The 20,624-nt window shown below is 37.6% G+C and overlaps 1 protein-coding gene across 3 annotated transcripts in view; it reads left to right on the top strand.

Moving 5' to 3' along the window:
- The window catches only part of fam149a (family with sequence similarity 149 member A), a 47,945-nt gene extending 27,321 nt beyond the window's left edge, over positions 1-20,624 (top strand). For 2 of the 3 annotated variants that reach the window (XM_004911184.4, XM_002934403.5), the window contains exons 2-14: positions 3,223-3,333; positions 5,097-5,229; positions 5,558-5,700; positions 8,188-8,313; positions 10,676-10,855; positions 12,588-12,775; positions 13,163-13,317; positions 14,998-15,092; positions 15,527-15,754; positions 16,605-16,725; positions 17,361-17,489; positions 17,905-17,983; positions 19,857-20,624. In XM_004911184.4, coding sequence (XP_004911241.2) covers positions 3,223-3,333; positions 5,097-5,229; positions 5,558-5,700; positions 8,188-8,313; positions 10,676-10,855; positions 12,588-12,775; positions 13,163-13,317; positions 14,998-15,092; positions 15,527-15,754; positions 16,605-16,725; positions 17,361-17,489; positions 17,905-17,983; positions 19,857-19,930 — 1,762 coding nt within the window. In that variant the 3' untranslated portion in view covers positions 19,931-20,624. The remainder of the gene's footprint in view (positions 1-3,222; positions 3,334-5,096; positions 5,230-5,557; positions 5,701-8,187; positions 8,314-10,675; positions 10,856-12,587; positions 12,776-13,162; positions 13,318-14,997; positions 15,093-15,526; positions 15,755-16,604; positions 16,726-17,360; positions 17,490-17,904; positions 17,984-19,856) is intronic. The other variant, XM_012955655.3, reaches the window with a different exon arrangement.

Below are 20,624 nucleotides of genomic sequence, written 5' to 3'. Positions count from 1 at the left end.
CTACATTATTCCCTCAGTAGATCACATTCATAATAAGTAATTTTTTAATTAATGATGTCACAGCTATACAACAATGCCAGTTTTATTTGTTGATGGCTATTCATATTACTTAAATATTTAATTTAATTTTGTTATGGTAGTTCATAAACATGTTTAGGCCTAGGGGAAATAAAGTAAGATACACAATGTCTGTTTACTCTCCAATCCCTTTTCTCCCTTTCCTTTTCTCTGTCCTTTTTCCACCCTATCTTTTCTTCTTCTATTGTTGTTAAAACTCAATAAAAATCAACCTTTAAAGAAAAGAAAAAAAAAAAAGATACACAATGTCAGAAGCAGAGACATAGAAATGATAACAGAATCTATAATAATATCGCAGTCAGTAACACCAAGGTGTGAGTTTGGGGAACTGCCTTTTCCATGTTTTCTCATGTGGGGCCCATTTGTAGCTTTAGCAAAGTAATGAAAAAAAAGTTAATGAAACAGGGATTTTAACAAACTAATTGCTTATTATATAGTGACATGCCCTTTGTAAACAATTTCCCTTGCAGACTAACTAAATGATAAGGCAATTGTTAATTATTGAGCCAGCAGGTTAATGTTCCAGTAGTACCAGAGCTGGATGGTTTAGGCCTGAAGGCTGCTGCCGGATTTTTTTTTTTTTTTTTTTACAAGAAAATTCTTATAACATTTACACCATTAAACCCAAAGAGCATCTTACTGAAAAATGACATTGAAGAATGCAGAAAACAAATCCCCCTATACTGTTAATCTGTTAGTAAAATGTCACACCAGATCACTGTAGTCCCTTGGATGTGACAAATCCAGGTAGGCTAATTACAGCTGGTTGCTTGTCAAAGTAGGTATTTTGCCAAACCCGCCATGTTGTCAGTGTGTGAGGCTGAAAGTATGGCATTTAGTCTCTAATGCTTGGGCTTTATGGATATGGGGTCTTTCCGTAATTTGGATCACAATAGTTAAGGCTGCTAAGACAGATAGTGGTCTTACCTACCAACATGGATATATTCAGCTTAGTTACTGTCAAGTGCAAAATGTTGTTTTGTTATTACAGAGAAAAGAAAATCTTTGTGAGAATTGTTTGAAAAAGATTATTGCTATATTTCTGTATTTCAGGGCTTTATGGATAATGGGTCTCTGGATAACAGAACCCATACCTGTAGTAGAGCATTACATCACTGTTATCTATTGATACTGCTGTTACCTAAAGGTCCCCATACACGGGCCGACTATAGCTGCCGATATCGGTCCCTCGGACCGATTCGGCAGCTAATCGGCCTGTGTATGGGGAGAGCAGAGCGGCCTGGCCGACCGAGATCTGGCCTGAAATCGGCCAGATCTCGATCGGCCAGGTTAGAAAATCTGGTCGGATCGGGGACCGCATCGGCTCGTTGATGCGGTCCCCGATCCGACTGCCCCATTGCCGCCCACATAATCCGATCGTTTGGCCCCAGGGCCAAACGATCGGATTATTTTTTTTTTAACCAAAATGCTCCCCGATATCGCCCACCCGTAGGTGGGGATATCGGGGGAAGATCCGCTCGCTTGGCGACATCGCCAAGCGAGCGGATCTGCTCGTGTATGGCCACCTTAAGTAACAGGTTTGGGACCTATTATCTAGAATGAGTGGGACCTGGGGTTTTCCAGATAAGGGTACTTTCCATAATTTGGATCACCATACTTTAAGTCTACTAAAAATGTAAAAATTAAATAAACCCAATGGGATTGGTTTACCTTTGATAAGGGTGAAGTATATCTTAGTTGGGATCTTGTACAAGATATTACTTTATTATTACAGAGAAAAAGGAAATCATGGAGTCCATGGGAGATGGTCCTCCTATAATTTATAGCTATATAGATAATGGGTTTCTGGATAACGGATCCCATACGTGAAGTATTATTTCATTACAATCCAGGTGTCTCAGTAGCATTACAGTAATTTTGCCCAAATTATTTTCAGGCAGACTGATGGATTCTTGTTTAGCAAACTTCTGTATAAATAAGGCAAACTGCAATATTTTTGTTGTTGAAGTTGTAGTTTTATAAATAAATGAATATGGGAAATTTAGCAAAATGAGGGAATCTCATTTGATTTTATTTGCTGATAAGTACTACCTACCTATAATGTGTTAATAAGATCAAAGATGGAAAAGTTATATCCCCAAACTTGAGATGGAGCGTCATTAAAACAAGAAATATGATCTAATCAGTCAACAAGGCATCCTAGTGCCTGATCTCATGCTAAATGTCTTGATCAGAACATCTATAAATTAATGAGAACACTGCCAGCCTTTTATATAAGAGCTCTAGCCTAAATAATTCATGGGCGGTGCCTGCTGGCAGTGCTCATCTTTGCAGGGTAGATGACAATGGGGAGTGAAGAAGGTATATGTTGTGAGAACCATCCAAGGAACAAGGTTCTCCAAATGACTTAAAAGTCAACTTGGTACAACGTTGGGCAACCTCCTTTGAGAGAGAGACATGTGTTTGTCCACTCTTAAAAGAAACGACTATAAAAACAGTCCTAAGTGTGACTGCTCATTGGGCATTGAGTTTAGACATTTTGCCATAACTTGTCACTCTATATATGAAAAGCTTCACAACCAAGACAGGGTACATATGGATATGGATATCTTTCAGGTGAATCTGTATTTTCTTAGGGTCCAGTTTGAACCCATATGTAGTAACTAGTTACCTGCTTTTATTTTATATGTGCTAAAATAAGCAAAGCTAATTTCTGATTGGCTGCCAGCAGATTTGCTGAGAGCCAGTGTGTCCAGAAGATAAGGTCACAATAACTAACGCTGACCATACACGTTAAAGCTAGAAAAACTACCTGCTTGGTCCTGCAAATAATTGGACAATAGGCAAATTTCATTGCTAACAATGAAAATCGATAGATGTGCGATCGTCCAGTATCCACTAACTATACAATAATTTGACGGATTTGTCAGATTGCACTGAAATTGGTCATAAGAGAGAGAAAAATCTTAACACGTATGGCCACCATTATTCATTGCAATATGCTATACAGAATAAGTAGTATGATTGTTGCTCCAAGTGCAATAAAAGTCAATTGGTATTATTCCAGAAGGCAGATGTTCCATTCTTATCTCACAACACCAGAATAATTCATTCTTAGGTTTGCCTTTACAGGTTCTACTGGCTGCCAGGTGTAACCATGTTGTGTTCTGTGTTGTATTTTAGGAAGGGAATAACAAGGGGAGGTGCTGATCATTACCTTTCGGACAATGTTCAAGATTCTCTTCCAGAACATTTTACAAAACCTGTACAGGAGGCTATCCATAATTTCACATGGTATGTACTAAACTGGGTTCTTACTAATATGGAATGTAATGGGCAACGTGTCAGAAAGCAACACCAAAGTGTGCATGTTTCTCTGCTGAACTATTGTAAAATGAAACACAAGGAATGTGTGAATATAGGAAACATCACTGTGTATTTCGCTACCAAAGGAAACAAATATTGGGTACCAGCAAGAATATATATTTACTAGGGTCACAAAGATCAACCAGTAATCTAAATTCTTAAGAAGATTAGCAAAGTTCATGTGGTGAACCCAGCTTTGGCACCTCCAAATGTACACAGTACACTTTCTCACCATACAGGCATGCAGACAACACATAACCTACCACACTAGCCACAAAGACACACCAACAAGCTGGGGCAAGAGACACAAATATATGTTTAAATGGACACTAAACCCTGCTTCACAGCACTGCTCAACCAAACTTTACTCAGATGTTGCTGGACTACAAATCCCAGAATAATGTAATATATAATGAAGGTAGAGGCATGCTGGGAGCTGTAGTCCAGCAACATCAGGGTTGTATTCTTAAAACAGTATTGCACAAAAAAACTTTTCAAGCTCTCCAGTGCCCACAGCAGCATTGAAATGCAAAATAATTCTCTAATGAGAATCCCAGCTGATGTGTATAAATCTGGCTCCATGTTCTTTGTTCCTGCAATTTGATTTGGGAGCATTAAGTACAGTTTCCCAGCACAGAGCAAGCCTGGCCTTTATCTCCCTGTCTGATTCCAGTGTCATGTAATGAAGGCAAAAATTACATATTTATCTCTATATGTAAGATAACAGGAAGATGCCTGACATAGTGCTGGGAATCATCACTCTTATTAGTCAATTCTCTTGCATCTTTAATTAAGGTTTTGGTCAGTAAAATTCTCATTGGTGAATAGGTTTACATGTGTAATTACATTTTTTCATCAACTAGGGGGCGCAGTGGGACAGCTTTACAGTTGGTTTCAGAGTCTCTTTAAGTTAAGAAGCAGAACATAAAGGATAAATAATGAGAATATAAGAAAGATATGAGATGGAAGAAACTAGAACTGAAAATGGAATGGAAGGTGAAAAGTGACAGTGGCAACAAAAATCAGTGTGCACTGTGACACAGAACAACATACATTTTTAAATGTATACGTATAAATGCATAAACCCTGCATACATGTGTTAGGGCAGAATTCTTCCAATGCCAATTACAATATCTGGTCAAGCCCACCCACTGGTTATGGCTATATCTTGAGGGTGAATACAGGTCAAACATTGCTGTATACGGCCTCATAAACAATCAGACAGCACTTGGGTTTTGTGTTCCATTAGTGCTGAAAGATGAGTTAGGAACACTGCCTTTAAAACTTGGTTCTTAGTCATTTTAGTCATTCACACACAGGAATGGAAGCTGAGTGCCAGTTTGTTTAGATCCGAAGGCTGCAGTGTCCACAGTTATTGATATAAAGTCAAAAGAATGGGTTGCCTCTTAAAATGAAAAATAGACACTGAATATTTAAGAACTGTGCTTAATAAAAGGACATAACCCATACTGGGCAAAGAAATACCATGCACAGAAAATGTAAATGCGACATTAAAAATGCAGAGTAGCATAGTGGGGTTAGAGGGTGCGATCTCATGACACTTCAGGTGCTCTTCCAATTGGTTAGGCACCCCCAGGTAAATCCAAGTACTACTTTTTTCCCCAAACTTTAGGAAGAAAATTTACTGGCAGTTTATGCTGCTAATAATTTTCATTTTTTTTTCTTAACAGTGAATCCATATCCTCCTTGACGTCCAGTGGGCAGACCACTCCAACTGATCTAAATCATTCCTGGTCGGGGATACAAAGCTATACCACTGGCTTGTCCACAGAGAGAAGCTCCGTTTATTCCTGGACAGATGATGTATGTCACCTCTTTCCAAACATTGCATTTCTGACTGGAGATTGACACAACTGCAGAAATGGTTTCCAGCAGGCATAGTAATTGAGCTGCAGCTGGCAAACAAAAAAAAAGTATTTCTGTATAATAGACTGCACAGTAAATCAAATGCAATCACTTTACTCAGCGTGTGGTGTGTGTCACTTACTGAGACAGTGAGACAGTGTGTGTATTCAGTGAGTCAGATAACAATAAAAAGAAACCATTTATCTTCTACACAAAATGCTATTTGAACATGAACGTGATATTGCTTGTATTTATGCAGAGCCTTGTATTGTACCATGTTTGCTAGGAGTTTGATAAAGCCAACACACAGCGGGTACATCAGTTATTCTGGGATGTGGATGAAATGCTTTTTGAAGGTAACATCACCTCACAAAACAAGACCCTGCAAGCGGAGGGGAAAGAGTGGACTAAGCGATCCCTTCATTTGAGGTAATAGCAGAACAACTAGCCTTATTTGTCATGTGATATGCTGTATCTTTTGTAATGGGTAAATGGGGGGCTCCATTTATAAAGGCAAGCTCAAATACGCATGCAGAATTGTGCATACACCTTTAAATTAACTTTTAGCATATTCTGAGACAATTTGCAATTGGTCTTCATTTTTGTTGTCTATGGTTTTTGAATTACTAAGCTTTTTGTTCTGTAGCTCTCCAATTTTGAATAGCAGCTTCCTGGTTGCAAAGGTGCAACTTTAAGGGGAACCACCCCTTTAAAATATGTTTGCGCCATAATACCCCAATGCACCCCTTCAGCCAACTTTGATATATTATGCACATGGGCACACACTGATGAAAGAGAACCCTGGAATTACGATTAGCCTGGCAGTAATTACAGTGTTTGTGGGTTATGTAAATATCTGCTCCTGACTTGAAATCAACAAAACTTCCCAACCATATTTATCAAGCTCCGTAATATCTTTTTTGTGTGTAAAATGTGGTGTAAAATAAAAAACCTGTTAACCAAGCTTTGTTTTTTTCTCTGGATTTTACATGATTTATCACAATTTTATTATGATTTAATAACATCCATCAACATTGCTGAAATCAGCAGGTACAATCCATTACCAAGTTAAAGTGGTGATACTTATAAAGATTTGTATTTTAATTTACTCCAAAAATGTACAACAATATTTAGACTACCTCAGAGCTGGTGTAATCTATTTAAGTCAATGCAGAGGAAGAAAAGTGTTTTTTTTTCAAGGTCAGTGCTTCTTTAAGGAATAAAACACAACCAACTCGGTATCTTTGTAGCACAGTGCCATCAGCTTTCCATGGGATCCCTAGAATAGACTAGAGCTGGCCATACACTCACCAATATTATTGTACAAAACCTAGTTTCGTACGATATTTTGGTGCGTGTATGGCGAATCGACAAGACAACCAAAAAGATTTGGATATTGGTCGTGACGTTGACCGGGCGGGACAAAAGGTTTTGCTAGGGCGCCATTGAAGGTACTAGGGCCGGGGCCCAGTCTGACACTGACTCAAATTCACGTGTGTAAGTCTAGGTCTGTTAAGGGGTCTAGGTCTGACAAAGGGTGTCTGACAAAGGTAAGAAAAATGGCAACATGGCACTGTGCTACAAGGTATCCTGGCCCAGGGAAAAAAAAAAATTGTATTGACCAAAGTGAGCTGAATAGGCGCAACCAGCATATCGATGCAGAAATAGGTATTGAAGAGTGAATGCAGGAAAAGGCAATTTTGTACCAATTTTTGGCTCTGACTTCTGAAACAATGTTGTTACATTTTTTTAAGACTCAAAGAACAGAAGGGGATAAACAAATAGCATCATTTACAAGAGCAATTTCAATAGCAACATTTACAGATACATTTAAAAGTACTGAACATTAAGTGCACAAATGAAATACAGTTGCAAATTGTTTTAGGATATTACTGTCTTCATAACACGTTACACAAACATTAACATGAACTGCCCCTTTAATTCTTATTAATGACTTGCCTTTCCTCTAGACTTCTCAGCTATAAAATAGTTTAGTACCGTATTCTCTTCGGTTACGTTCCTCAATCTGTATCCTTCTGATCTGATCTTATATCAGTTTCTTCCATCTCATTATCTCCTTTCTCTTGCCCTTTTACCCTCACTCCCATGACAGTATTGCTTTTCACACTTTGTGCATACGTGCTTGTATCACCTCCTCTTTAGCTTAAAATTTTTTTAAAATGTATTTTTATAAAAACAGAACCCAAAGATGCTGTCTCCCATGTGATTACTGGGCAGCACCAGTTCTAATATTGCCAGTAGAGCTGGGCGGTATGACCAAAAATTTATATCACGGTATTTTTCAAAATTATTTCGGTGTCACGGTATTTGACGGTATTTTTTTTCCATGTATGATTAGGTGTTAACCCCATTTCCTAATAAATTAGAGAATAATTACTGCAGTATTGAAAATCAGAGTCAGGCAAGCGAAGGATCGGCAACAGAAAGTCGTAAGGTAAATCAGGCAGGCTTAGTTTCCCAGGCAAGGCCGCAGACAACATAGCACAGGAGGAGGCGTTTGATAGCTTTAAATACCCCCCACACATGCGCAGAACCGGCGCCGTCAGCGAGTCATGGATATGCACGCTTTGACATGTATGTGCGCTTTGACGCAAGCGCACACCGACGCGCGTGCGCAACGACCCGCGGACAACAGGACGCGCGTGAGACCGGGCCGCACGGGTGAGTACCCTGACACCTCGGTATTGCGGTATCTGAAAAATGAATATAGTTTTTAAAAAAAACACCGGTATTCGGTATTAAACGGTATATCGCCCAGCCCTAATTGCCAGTGCAGAATTTACATAAGAACAAGTTATTCATATTTTGATACACACAGTATAAACATATTGAAAGCATATAAGCACCTGCTAATTCACTGATTCCTGCTATTTTTTTTATATGTCTGTACTTTAGAATATTAGGAAAACAGCTTATTTTGCCAAAGGATGAAGGCTTCCAGCATTTCCAGAGCAGATCACCCAGCAATGCATATGTTCATTCGTTATCTGATCTTGGGGAGAGCAGCAGTGACATGAAAGAGTAAGTAGTGCATTCTAAACTCTCTCTCTCTCTGTACCTACCAGGATAAAATATCTAATTTAGTGGGGCAATGTGCAGGTACACTTCCGACTGTGTTCTACCTTTTGTTTTAGCTCACAGTTGCCACCTAGAGGCACATCGTGCAGAGACACCCATTCTAAAGTGCAGGGCCATAAACACTGGCTTATTTGTGTGGTATCACATTTAATCGTAATTTGGACTCATTTGGTATTTTGGATAACTGGCCAATGATTTTGAAGAATTAGACACCACTTTTGGAAATAAAATGTATCTATATATTTATAATAAGAGTGCACACTGGGAATGAACTCTGTACTACTATTACCACCTCCTTGTATCTTGTCACTGTCGGTGGATTGGAGGAGAGAGGTAAGATTTTTCTTCTAATCTGCACCAGTTCATTTTCGCTATATGGTTAAATTGAGCATCAATTAATCAGTATTAAGAGCAGATTGTCCCTCTTTTCACTAGGAGGATTCCTAGGATCAAAGTATTATCTTTTCCTCATATTTAAGGACTCAGAATGGGTTTATTGGCACCTGATATACCGGTAATTCATCAGTAGGACATGTTGTGGGTGGTGCTCACTGCCACTGGACTGTAATACATCCAGCCAGCTAAGCATCTCTTTCTTATGAGTAGAACTTCCAGGTATTCCTTTTAACAACATGCAGCAATCTTTGGTATATACTGGCAGTTTGCGAGGGTTAGCGTTTAGTACATTTTCATTTTTTTCAAGAACAGCTTAAAAATTCCTGCCAGTACAGTGATTCCATCAGACATTCCATCAGTTATTGAGAATTTCCATTTCCATGGAGCTTGAAGATACAATGAAAACCAGCAGACATGTCCTCCCTGAATTCCCAGCCTTCATTCCATGAATAATTCCAGCTACAGTACTTTGATTGGCAAGGTCTATATCTACAGTGTTGCTTTGCAGTGACCTGCCTTAATTACCCTATATTCCAATGACATTTCATGTTTCATTCTCTGATGGAAACTGCATGATATCACTACACAATGAACCACACTCCCCATTCCTCCCTAATCTAAATGAAATATCTCAGTGAGTGTGATGCAGTTTTTGCCAGGCTTTGTTGTTTCATTTCTGTAGCAGTGACACTTACTGGCATTTGTGAGATAGTAACACAATGGGTAAGCATTATGGTTGGTGTATTACATAAAATGGTACATGGGTAGATTGTTTTTTGAAAAGTTTTAGTGAGTAATGTGACAAGTGACATAAATCACCAACTGCAACTGATAATCAGTGCTGGATTTGACATTTTCTGGGTAGCGATAATCTGTAGCCACATGGCAACATTTACATGACTTGCTTCTCTGCGATGTACAGCACACTTTGAGACCCATATGTATCTGACTTATTATGCACATACAAATCCTAAGCTCTTGGCCCGTTAGGCCCTTAATCCTACATGGACTTTCTTGCTTTTTCAGTGGGGGAGAAACAGCACTAGTTATTACAGTTAAAAATTAACCCATACTTTTTTTTTGCTATTTTTTTTGTAAAAACACTTTTAAAGCAAACATTTTATTGATTGCTATGGGTTACTGCTATTGGGAAAACTTACTGCCTTTTATTACATATGGGGGTTATAGTCTTTATGGTAAAGATGTTAAGGTTACTTAAGTCAGTGTTTTTCAACCTTTTTTGGGCAAAGGCACACTTGTTTCATGAAAAAAATCACGAGGCACACCACCATTAGAAAATGTTAAAAAATTTAACTCTGTGCCTATATTGACTATATATAAAGTAATTCTCTTGAATAGGAATCAAATAAACACAAAGAAAGTATTTTATAATTACTTTATTATATTATATATATATACACACAAAAATTTTATATTATATATATATTATTATTAATTGGTTTCTTACATGTCAGGCTGTCTTGGGGTGCGGCATCCAGGGGTGTCCCGGGATTGTCCTCCGGTGGGGAGTAGGGCGGCTGTGCATGGGCCTGGCCCCTGGTGGATCTGGTCTGTCGGGGCAGGGCCAGGGCAGTTGCTCCCCCCGGTCAGGTTGTGCCAGGGCAGGATAGTGCTGCCTCTCCTCTCTGGTTGCTCCGCCCTCCTGGATCTGATGCCGGATGACGTCACAGGCAGTGACGATTTCCGGGCATCAGGGAGCCAGGAAGTGGAAGGTGTCCCAGAGGGGACCGGGGGAGTCTTGTCTGCACCTACGGCACACCAGGCAAAAACGCTGAAAAACGCTGACTTAAGTGGCTATTGGCTACTTGAATTAAAAGAGAACCAAACTAATTAAATTGTTAGATTTTTTAATAATCTTTTAATTTCTTTTATTTTATTTATAATGTAGGCTCTGCATCTCCGGGTCAAAGCTTGTACCCAGAGCATCTCCACTACACAAAGTGCAAGATTCTGCCACCAATGGGAGCCCAGGAATGTCTGAGCTGTCGTCCTATTCATTTCTCAAGGAAGAGATTTATGGCATGGATGGTACTGTTGAGGAATATCTCGCTTTTGACAGCAGGGAAAAGTAAATAATACGTTTTGCTATAAATAAGTAATGCACAATTATATTCCAATGCACATACAGTTGTGACCATTTTTATTGCCACAAAGAAATACAATAAGGCACCTCACACACTAAAGTAAACAAGGGTGCTTAATTTATTTGTTTTTATTCACAGAATGTGACAGGTTATATTTCAGGGGTACAAGTCTACGACACTTGTGCGACACTTTGTTCTGTTCTTTTTGGGACATATGTTGATGCCCTTCTAGGCAGCCAGGGTGCTTTTGCACCACAATTTTCTTCTGGAAAATGAGTTTGGGAAATCATATTTTTTGTTATTGTACCTTCAAACTAGTTGGTAGCACGGCCAGCTTAACACAGAAAAATATGTTTATTTCATATGAAGCTGAACAGAAAATTGACTCTGCATTGAGCTGGACACATAATAACCAATCCGTTCTTACAGTTTGAATAAGTAAATTGAGAATTTTCTCCATCTGTGTATTTCAGCAGTATTTCAAAATAATCCTCGAGTTTTTGAGACTTCCCTTTCATTTCAAAGTGAAAAACACCTGACAGAGCCCATACTGAATGTTTTCAATCCCACCCTAGAGCATTAATTTCTTACAGTTTTTCAGGCCCAGAAATAAGCCATTTCACCTATTTGGCCAAATAACATATACAGATATGGGATCCCTTTATCCAGAAACCCGTTATCCAGAAAGTTCCAAATTACGGAAAGGCCATCTACGATAGACTGCATCATAAGCAAATAATTCTAATTTTAAAAAATGATTTCCTTTTTCTCTGTAATAATAAAACAGTACCTTGTATTTGATCCCAACTAAGTTATAATTAATCCTTATTTGAGGCAAAACAATCCTATTGCGCTTATTCAATATTTAAATGATTTTTAGCAGATTTAAATTATGGAGATCCAAATTACAGAAAGATCCCTTATCCGGAAAACCCCAGGTCCTGAGCATTCTGGATAACGGGTCGCATACCTGTATCAGATCTCTGAAACACTTCAAGTCAAACGACAGGACATGATAAAATTGTGTGCAACATCATTGTATTTAGATGATTATGGCAATCCAAGATTTTAGAACAGCTCTGCCTTTTGGGGCAGAACATGATCAAGCCTCATGGAGCTTTTCCCAGGGATACCATATTGGCAGCCTTTTATTTTTTTTAGCAATGTTTGCAGCACTGACCCAAGCCTGAAATGCAGTTTGGGTTTTAAACAAGTGCTAAGGCTAAGGCCATGTTAGCCAACAAAAGAAGAAGAAACATCGGGGAAAAATCTTTACGCCATGGATCTCCAAAGAAAAAAACCCCGCCCCAAGCACTCCATACAGTTGATTCTATTTCTGTAGTGTCTAATGCTGTTATAAAGCAAAAAAGTACAATTATTGTAATCATTTATAAATTATATTGTTTTCATTTTTTTAACATAATGTATGTAAGTCAGGCATTATTAACCTCTGGGTTGGACCCAAAAAATTAGTCCCTACATTGTTTAGGGTGAGTCACCTTGATCTTCTTTATGTACCTTGTCCATTAAATAATTTTCATGGACAAGCTAATTTTTGCCCCTGTCACAAAGTATACCTTTATAGATTGTTATTTATTAACTGTATTTGGGCTAATTTAGTTCATATTAGCTGCATTTTTGGTCATACATCTGTGCTGCCTGCATGGCAGCCTGTTGTTTTAGGGGTAGTAAAGCTAAGTTTGCTTTAATCATTAGTGATGATGAGGGTTTGGATCAAAAGAAAGTTAATCTTCATCGAAAGAGGAATAAACGTGGCATTCCTCCTGTCTCTCCTAATGCCTGCATGAAAGACACTGTGGCCGCAGAAGTATTTGATGATGCCTGGAGGAAAGCAGTTGATTCCTTGCAGGAGCTCATTGAAAGATTCTGGGAAGAAGCATTGGGTAGGTTTCTGTTTCTGACATGAATACTGTGCTCCAGAAGCCTGTGATCATTTTCTATATACTGTAACTGTGACAACACACAACTTTAAAGGGATCACAAACTGAGCAAAGTTTATTTGCTGTGTTTTTTTTAATAGTTATGCAACATTCTTTTAGCTGTTACCGATGTTCCCAGGATTGCCATCATATTCCTGTTATCTTATATTGATAACATTTTATTATTCTGCTTTATGTAGCGCCAACATATTGTGCAGTACTTTACAAAGACACATGCCTTGTATTACCTGCCTTGTAATCTGTATACTTGTGCATATACACACAAAATTAGTGTCCAGTTGGTAAGACAGAATCCAATTGCAACAAGTAACATACAATGTTTTTTTACAGAGGAGCTAAAGCAAACGGAGAAGCGCCAGTCAAATGACAATAAGTATCTTCCAATCCCAGTCCCACGTATTATTTCAGAGTCAGCAAGTGTCCCTCCATCTAGAGGTTCAGAAGCAAGAAGTTTATCATTCAGCTCCTACCTGTTTCCATCTCAGGTAAATACATAAAAACAACAGCATTTAATATAGTGTATGTATCATTATTCATATCAGTAAAATGTATTATATGATGATCACAAACAATGAAAAAGGACACCCATCACAGGACAATTGTTTCCAACTCAGAGTAGCTGGCTAACAGAATTTAGAATAATGGAGGGCACTACGGGCTAAGATATTCTTGCCCTTTACAAACAATCAAAATATAAAAAATATATGAAATATCCAGGTGCTAGGGTTTCAACAATCCCCCCATTAGAGGATTATATATATTTATTATATTTATCAGCTGGCAAACAGAGTCTGAACTCCAAATGGGGGAAACAGTAGTATTATGGGCATTAGTGAGCTGGGTCACTAGCTCATTATGCAAATACATGTGCCCCAATATGGAGTCAGCTACCATGCAGGTGGCAGAGCACTCATCATGAAACTTTATTATTGTTTCCCCCAGGTAATCTGCACCTGCAGCAGGGGAAACAGTTTTTATCTAATAGGTGCACTTAGGGTTCATTATTTTTGGGAGATTCTTCTTTCATTAATTATTAAACTGACTGTAGAGGAGTGGTGGATTTCATATTGTAAATAGTATTTTCTGAAAGCAAAGATAAACACCCCAGAGTTCAGGGTAGTGCATTTACTGAACTGTAATGAAATGTCCACATTATTTTAGATTTATACCAGGAATAAGAGGCTTATGTCAAAGTGCTTGCTCTTGAACAGCTCCTATAATTATTAGTTTTACACACCCATATCTGAGATTGGGCTGTAGCTTTATGTGTGCAAGATACAGCTACATGCACAGGTTTGCATTCACTCCTGTGAGCATGATACATTTGGAGAAAAAAAATAATAAGGTCATAATAATTATTTCTCCCCACTTGTGTAGAAAAACGATTATTTATTTTATCAACAGGAGTAAACATGAGAGTAGCTATTGCAGGGGTGGGGACAAATAATTATTACAACAAATAAGTCTAATGGCACAAAGGGCTCTGGACTGGCCTTGGTACAAAATCCACATTGATAAAAAGTAACTTCCTCACCCTGAAGCCACTTCCCATTTATTCACATATGAATGGGAATACAGTGTCTATGGCAGGTGCTGTTACGGTCTGGTGGGGATGGCTTGGAAATCCTTACTGCTGCAATCCTGAGTGATCCTGGCCTGGTTTTAATAATTGTTTTTAAAGAAATTTCTACTTTTTCTGAAATCATATCCTAGATGTAGTGTTGTGTTATAAAACACACATTGAGTGGTAACTGCACCCAGAGTCTAATCCTATTTGATCCCTAAAGCTATGGTTGTGCTTATGTCACATATTGAACTATCAGACCATATGTCCACTTGGCATCCTATTCCTTATAGCCAGTTAAATTGCATAGCAGCTGTTCTCATTATACCTGAATAATAATAAAAGAGGGAAGGGAAAATGTCTGTATATTTTATATATCCCTTTTCATTTTAAAACAAAGTTCTGCTATGGTGCTTAAATTAGATATGACTTATGCAAGTAGCTGTCTGCCTACAGCTAGCTAATGACATTGACTTGCAGCTCTAAATAGCCATAGGACCGGAACTTTGAAAACTCTAAGAATATTATATTTAACATATAATTTTTGCAATTCAGTGTAAGTAGTGCAAAGCATTCATGTTAATAATATATATATTTGCAGGCAAATCGCAATTTATACAATGACTTGAATGGTGTTATGACAATTCAGGCCAAACCCCTGCAGCACCGACATGCTGGATCTGCGGAGAAGATGCAGTAAGTAGAGGCCATGCAGGAAATGTCTCATCACCTTCTGTAGATGTCTTCTGGGGGACAAATTGTGCTTAGTATAATGTGATTTTGTTTTTTACCAGGGGAAGCCCTAAGCAGGCTTTAAATATTAGATGCCACATTTCTTTAACATTAAATTATATTTTAACATTAGATGCAACATTTTATTACAACTGAATTAAAGGGAAACTTCTCTAAGTAACAGGGAACTCCTGTGCATGGAATAACAAAATTCTACCTTTCTTGAGCAGAAGGACATTTTGTACCCAAGTTTTGAAATATTTATGAAAAGTTTTATTTTAAGTACTTTGGCCAAAAGCCTTGATGGCAGTGAAATGAAATGGTGTGTTTATGATGAAAAATCTGCACCAATACAAGACTCAAAGCTATTTGGTTATCTGATTTCATTTTTTCTGCAGAAATGAACAGTTAGATAAAAGCTTTAACATTGCACCCCGAGTCTTAAACTCAGCACGGAACAGACTGGGAAGATTAAGTGATAACAGTGTTCTCTCCTCATCACGAATATTGCAAACACCTTCTAGGAAAACGCCAACACAGCGCCGCCTGCCTTCTATTACTCTTGATCCTCTGCGGTCCAAAACCCCGAATGTCTACAGTGATGAAGTCTTAAGAGGGACAAAACTGTATGTTTAATGCAATTAAGCTTATTGTGTTTCTTGTCTGTTGCATGGCTTGCAGTTCGTTTTTATTGTCCTTGCATATTTTCCTTTCTGTGTTACGAATCTAAAGGGGGATCTTAGTGAGAATGCTAAAAAGATATTTTGAAATGTATTCTTTCCCTCCTATACCATACTTTCATATCATATACATCATACATTGTATATGATTTGGTACATGACTACTCTTTTTCCAACAAGACTCATATAGCAGTATGGAATAATATACAGGTATAGGATCCCTTATCCGGAAACCCGTTATCCAGAAAGTTCAGAATTACGGAAAGGCCATCTCCCATAGACTCCATTATAAGCAAATAATTAAAATTTTTAAAAATGATTCCCTTTTTCTCTGTAATAATAAAACAGAACCTTGTACTTAATCCCAACTTAGATATAATTCCTTCTTATTGGATGCTAAACAATCCTGTTGGGTTTAAATGATGTTTAAATGATTTTTTGGTAGACTTAAGGAATGGAGATCCAAATTACGGAAAGATACCTTATCTGGAAAGTGCCAGGTCCCGAGCATTCTGGATAACAGGTCCCATACCTGTATAGGCAAAGCTGAACTTTTAAATCCTCTCTACAAAAAGAGTTAGCGCATGGATTTCCTTTTGGCATTTTCCCTTTATTTGGACTCTATTCCAAAAAGTATTGAATTACGAACTGTAATTATAAATGAATCTAGCATTTTCACATCAATGACATTTTTAAACAATTAACTTATAGGCTTTGGGAAGGTGTAAGTTTATTTTTATAATAAAATATATTTACTTAGTGCAGTAACGTTTTTTTTTTTTTTTTTGCATTTCAGATACACGGGGCTTGACCGGTTACCGTCACCATCCTTCCAAGCTAACAGAAATAAATTGCCACCCATTAACGCAGAAGTGGCCGAGCAATACCTGCCAGTCCCCGGATCTCGGCATTCAGCTGTGAGTTTCTAATAGTGCATATGTTTTTGTGATAGATTGGAAATAATTAACTTTATAGCCAGTTGAAACCAGCGATTGTTCAGGTATGAGAGTGTCTCGATAGTAATCGGTTCTCTAGGTGCTTTATTTAGCCAGCTGCTTGCTGACTAACTGTAAATAGAATGTAACTAAAATATCATTTGACTTGGTAATATGGTAGCAAACCATTCTCTTTTTTGCTCTGATCAAAAAGCACAAGGTGTACATACTATAAAGGCATACTGTTATATTTTGTGTTATGTAATGAAAATATAAAGAAATCATATTCCTGTTCATGTTAATATATGTATCCACTGTAGGAATTTATACTGCTTGCAGATACTGCACTACCTAGAGTATCACTATTTCTGTGTTACTAATATATGTGAGATCGTGGTCCTGACTGAAAGGACCAAAAATGACAGAAATCAGGCAAAGTAGACAAAGATTCAGCCCACTAAATCTACTTATATCTACTAAAGAGGCAAAACATAAACTTATGCCTAGTATATGCTTATGTATTTCCCAACTATTAGGCAGGTCTTCCATATCCCTGATATGCTTTGTTGAAACAGAAGGATCCTGGCAGCCATAATGTAAATCTTTCTTTTTCTCAGAACAAAACCAGGCCCCCCCACAGCCGAGTATCTAGTGCCGTACCTGATAGTGCAGGTCGCCGACTCCCACGAGAGAGGACTGCACCTCAAGAGCAATTTTCAAGACCAAACACTACGCATACCTTTAGAGTAAGTTCCTATTCACATTAGCATACACACCTTTAAAATGTGATATTATCATACACAGAAAATACAATAATATTTCCAATTATTCTGATGTTTCTAATGGAATCAGTTTGAGATGGAACAGATTTTTTTTGGTGTGCTGGAAAACCTGTTCCATCAACTATGCATTATCCTGTGGATGTAATCATTGGCCGCAGGAGGTAAATGTAATCAGCCTGTCAATGTCATTTGTAACTATACAGGCATCAGACTCAACATAAACCTTTTTGTTTTATCCCACTGGTGTTGCCAAACTGACCACAGTTCATGTCTTCTAAATAATAAATGAAATAACATTAAAAAAATGCATCTGTATTATGAGTAGGTCATAAATAACACTGAATATCTGAACTTGGAATAATTTATGTATTTTCTTCAGTCAGAATTGTCACACAGACGCTCATTTACTCCCATGGATTTTACCAACCATACATGGACTGGGCAGGCTTTCCTAACAAGTAAGAAATTACAATCTTTATAGTACATACAATATTTATCTTATCATTAGTAACTGGTTATTGTAGTGCTAAAATGAAGGATCTAATTCATACTTTTTGCATTGTGCTTACGTAACTAAATCTTAACTGAAATGTGTATAATCAGATGCATGTGTTCATGTGTGAACAAAAATGTTTTATCTTCAGTTTTCAGTCTCTTAAAAGCCACTTGAAATTAGAAGTTTGGATTTGGTTCCATGTTCCTGCACACAGTAATATTTATGGATGGAAAAAACAGATTACCACTTAGTGGTTAGCATTTAATAGTGTAGTCTGTTCCTGAAGACACAAGCCTGTCCCCCATCATATTCTAGTGTTTTCAATGATAACTAAAGATAGAGATATAAACAAAAAGTAGCCTAGAACTTGTTAGTATTAAGTTTTGGGCTTCTTTGTTGGCCAAAGTAATCCACAACCTTATAAAAGTCAAAATTTGTGCTGCCACCTGCAGGCCCAGATTCGCCGTAGGACAGCACAATTTTAGGGGCGGCATGTCGCCCAGCCGCACCTATACTTTGCTCACGTAGGGAGCCATTAATTACTAAATATGATTTCAATGAGCAAAGATATATGTTTTGTTTTTAACCTGCAGTATGTCCGAAGTCCTCAGTACAGCAACCTCCTTTCAACTGTGTCAGCTGATAAGATAAAGCTCAGAACTGTTGTGATATTGCACATTATTGATCTCCGTGACCTACCTGATGTGGAACCTTGCTGTTACTTTAGATGTGACTTAATGTTTCTAAGTGTATAAAAAGTATAAACTTTGAGAGTGACACTTGAGTTGTGCAGTGCAAAGTTAACAGTACAAAGTGTTTGGGCCAAATTGCCAAAGAAACATGGGAAGCTGGGGGAGAATAGAACAACTTATTTCTCAGAGCGGTATTAGTTATATAGTCACGCAGAACATATGCAAATGATTAGAGGAGGCTGAATCAATGGTGGCGTATGTTCTGCTTGCATTAATTCTACACTACAGCTCAGTAGCTGGTGGCTTTTCCTGACACACTAACTTTAGAAGAATGACAATGGCCAGAAGGCCTCTTTACGTGGAGTTTATCAACGTTATATATATATATATATATATATATATATTCATGTAACTGAATAAAAGTAAACTTATGTACTGAAAGCGCAACACCAAAGACTGAAATACTGTGGAAACACACTATTCTGTGATTTTCAGCGTGAACTTCAAACTCCATTTATATATTATGATAATCTAGATGTCTTTTAGACTTAGAATAGAATTGATAAGGAACATGTTTATGACTGGCTAATAACCATAATTTCTTCAAAAACAGTTGTGACAATGTATTTGTCATCTCTATCTTCTGAACAACCAGCCTTATCAGATTAAATCCCCAAGGAGAATCACACCAGCTCTACAACCTTGTTGTTTCTCTGCTGGCAGAGAATATGCTAAACCTTTCCTAGATGCACTGTGGGCAATGTGTACACAGGGTTGATTTCAGCTCAAATATGCACTTTCATCACAGAGTAGATAAATATATCAAATTGGTTCCTAACAATAAAAATGGTACCTGTATCAAATTATTAATACTTTGTTTTATTGAATATTAAGGGATATAAATACAGGAATGGGACCTATTATCCAGAATGCTCGGGACCTGGGGTTTTCGGGATAAGGGATCTTTCCGTAATTTGGATCTCCATAACTTAAGTCTGCTGAAATATCATTTAAATAATGAATAAACCTAATAGGATTGTTTTGCCCCCAATAAGTATTAATTATATATTAGTTGGGATCAAGTACTTGACATTTTAAAAATGTAATCCATATTAAAGACAAACTTGTATATTTTTCTTCCAGGTTCACAGTATCAGCCTAAATCTTTCCAGAGGAATCAACCAACTTCTAGAAGAAAGTCTCAAGTGGCCTCTTAAGACAATGTACTGAAATGGACAGTAATGGGCCAAATAGCCAAATGCTAACTCAAGAAATTACCAAAACAAATTTGAACTTTGTATACAAACAGCATTAGAGGGGGACCTTCTCAGTAAAATGAAATTTGTATATATAGACACCGCACATCAGACATGGCCACAACATGAAATCTCATTGGGCAGCTTGTTGTTGTAAATAACCCATGAATCCATTTTTTTCTGGATGGTGAGTTACTGCATCAAATATTATATGCAACTCTCTTGATTGCCAAACATGTTATTTACCATATTCTTTGTAACAAGGTTTATAACTGAGCAACAGATACTGTATGTCAATTAGTGGGGCAAGTTGTACAAAACAGACTCCGCATTATGATCATTGCTGTTATATTTCAGATGGAGCATAAACAATTGTAAAACGTTATGTTACAGGATTATTCTGAGTATTCCATATGAAACAGCCTGTATTGTTTCCAAATAGATCAGATGCAGATTCATTAGTTATACCTACAGCAACATAGAAAATGGCAGACTTGCAAACCTCTGGCATGTTGCACTCCAAAAACTTCCTGCTGAAAGTGAAGTGCCACCTGAAAGCAAATGTTTCACAGTACAAAAGGCCACAAATAAGCAGATACTGCTAAAGGTTTTGAAGTCAGAAAAACAAATATTAATAAATAGATACAGTACATAA

The sequence above is a fragment of the Xenopus tropicalis genome, chromosome 1 (assembly GCF_000004195.4).
Source record: "Xenopus tropicalis strain Nigerian chromosome 1, UCB_Xtro_10.0, whole genome shotgun sequence".
Lineage (NCBI taxonomy): Eukaryota > Metazoa > Chordata > Amphibia > Anura > Pipidae > Xenopus > Xenopus tropicalis.
Note: the sequence above shows the minus strand (reverse complement) of the source record. Positions and strands in the feature narration are given on the sequence as shown.